The sequence below is a fragment of the Saprolegnia diclina genome, assembly GCF_000281045.1.
Source record: "Saprolegnia diclina VS20 unplaced genomic scaffold supercont1.14, whole genome shotgun sequence".
In the NCBI taxonomy this organism is placed as follows: Eukaryota; Oomycota; class Saprolegniomycetes; order Saprolegniales; family Saprolegniaceae; genus Saprolegnia; species Saprolegnia diclina.
In genome coordinates, this window is record NW_008246081.1 from 118,747 (window position 1) to 120,392 (window position 1,646).

At 59.8% G+C, this 1,646-nt stretch overlaps 1 protein-coding gene across 1 annotated transcript in view; it reads left to right on the top strand.

The window, feature by feature from the left end:
• Positions 1–404: 404 nt before the first annotated feature.
• The window catches only part of SDRG_05313 (hypothetical protein), a gene marked incomplete at both ends in the record, with an annotated part of 1,783 nt that continues 541 nt past the window's right edge, over positions 405–1,646 (top strand). Inside the window, one exon of the mRNA XM_008611026.1 lies at positions 405–1,526. Within this exon, the coding sequence (XP_008609248.1) occupies positions 405–1,526 (1,122 nt within the window). The remainder of the gene's footprint in view (positions 1,527–1,646) is intronic.

A 1,646-nucleotide genomic window follows, 5' to 3' on the forward strand; every position in this document is an offset into this window, starting at 1 on the left:
CTTCGTGCACCGCGTCGGCTTCGACACCGTTGACCGTTCCCGCTGTTTGCACCAAGCGACTCCAAGCGACGGGTCTGGCGGGAGGTCGTTGCACCCTTTGGCTTCGCTCGCTTTTGAGAGGCAGGTCAAAGTACCACCTGACGACCACGTTATCAGGAAGTGGAGGCACCCGCGCTGCTCTCTTCGCTTGAAGAAGTCTCGCCAAACCAAAGAAACGCAAAGGTACGGTCGTCAACGATGCAATTTCGCCGCTCATTTCATGCTAAAGTGGCTTGTGGACAGGACCCAAATATTCGTGGACCAATCAGAGTCAGATCACGACAACGGCTTCAACATCTGTTCAACAAAAGTGACGTCAGACCATGAGGCGTGTCATTCAAGCTGTCATTTTCCAAATCACAACCATGTACCAAGTCAACGCGAGCGTCAAGGGGTCGCTGCCGTTCCAGCCGTGGGCACCCGTTGTCCTCTCGCTCGACGGTCAGCACCTGCGCGTCGACTACGGCGACACGACCACCAAGTCGTACGACGTTGTCGGGTGCTCGGCCACGACCACCGACGCGACGCCCTTTGTCGTTCGTGTTCAATTTCGCAACGGCAAGAAGCTCGTCCTCAACATGGGCTCCCACGCGCTCCAGGCGCAGCTCATTCAGCTGCTGACGACGACGTCAGCTCTCGACGACACGGCCAGCGTCTATGACCAGCTCGTCGGCGTCGCCACCGCCATCACCGACCGCGCTGCACTCGCCAAGAAATCGAATCTTCTGCCGTGTGGCATCTCAGTAACCGATGTTCAAGCTCATCTTCGCGGCCTCAAGGATGTCCACGACCACGTTTCTGGTCTGCAGTCGCCGCTCGCACTTTACGAGTGGCTTCTCGACACAGAGGCCGCTTACGTCGCGCGTCACCGGGACCTGCACGGGGAAGCGCACCCCGAGGTCTATGCGCACTGCGTGTACCAGCAAGACCCGCTCAATTATGCGCTCGGGACAACGTCGTCGGTGCGACTGCCCGACTTCAAGACGTTCATCGGTGTCTGCGCCTTTTGCAAGGCCGAGTACGACCGCGGTCTCTTGGAGATCGTGTACCACGGCAATGGCTCGTGGCCCTGTCCGCGCTGCCAGCAGCAAATCCGACCCGACGTGTTCTTCAAGAACAAATTTGGCACAACTGCGTTCGACGTCCCGATGCGCAACGTGCTCGCATCGTGCCCGCAGCCATCGTGCCACACTCGGCTTCCTCTTCCTGCGATACAGCGTCTGCACCTCTCCAGCGGCGCCGCTACTTGCACCGTCTGCAACCTCGCAGTGTCGTACGAGACGTACCAGATTGCAACTCTAATTCGCGAACACCCGTCGATTCGCCACCAGAGCGTCCGCAACGCCGATGGATCGCACACGGCCCTACTGCCGACGCAGCGCGAGATCCCGGGGAGCGGCCTCTGGTCGGCGTACCTCGAGAAAACAAAAGCATTGGCGCAAGCCAAGTGCGACAAGTCGTCGTCGCCGCGACTGGAAAAGTTCGAGGTCGAAACGTACATCGTCGAGCTGGACAACATCGTCGCCATGATCCGCGCCCACGACAACGGCGCTTTTCCCATCGACCTCGTCCGCGCCATGCACCGCGACCTGCGCTTCGTCGCCCAG